The sequence below is a fragment of the Penaeus monodon genome, chromosome 20 (assembly GCF_015228065.2).
Source record: "Penaeus monodon isolate SGIC_2016 chromosome 20, NSTDA_Pmon_1, whole genome shotgun sequence".
Lineage (NCBI taxonomy): Eukaryota > Metazoa > Arthropoda > Malacostraca > Decapoda > Penaeidae > Penaeus > Penaeus monodon.
Window position 1 is genome coordinate 20,668,110 of NC_051405.1, and position 279 is coordinate 20,668,388.

Sequence of the window (279 nt, forward strand, 5' to 3'; positions counted from 1 at the left end):
CTCACCATGACCAGCAAACGGGGAGAAACGCGAAGAACATGACTAGACATGAGCATCGGTAGTGTAGTTTGAGCACCAGTCCGTTGCACGAGATGTCCGGGGAGGAAGCCAGATATTTGCTGAAGATGGCTTTCACTTTCTTCCAGAAGGATGCGCAAAAGTCCAGGCAGCCCATCCTTGCAGCTGCGGGAGAGGCGGACGACGGGTGTTAGTCTTGGAAAGTAGTTCTTTGAGTACCTTATATCACACGCACATACATATATGCACATACATATATAA

At 48.7% G+C, this 279-nt stretch overlaps 1 protein-coding gene across 2 annotated transcripts in view; it reads right to left on the minus strand.

Annotated features, from left to right (window-relative positions):
• Positions 1-279, minus strand: part of LOC119585694 (innexin inx2-like) — an 8,829-nt gene that overhangs the window by 1,266 nt on the left and 7,284 nt on the right. For both annotated transcript variants that reach the window (XM_037934369.1, XM_037934368.1), the window contains exon 2: positions 6-183. In XM_037934369.1, coding sequence (XP_037790297.1) covers positions 6-175 — 170 coding nt within the window. In that variant the 5' untranslated portion in view covers positions 176-183. The remainder of the gene's footprint in view (positions 1-5; positions 184-279) is intronic.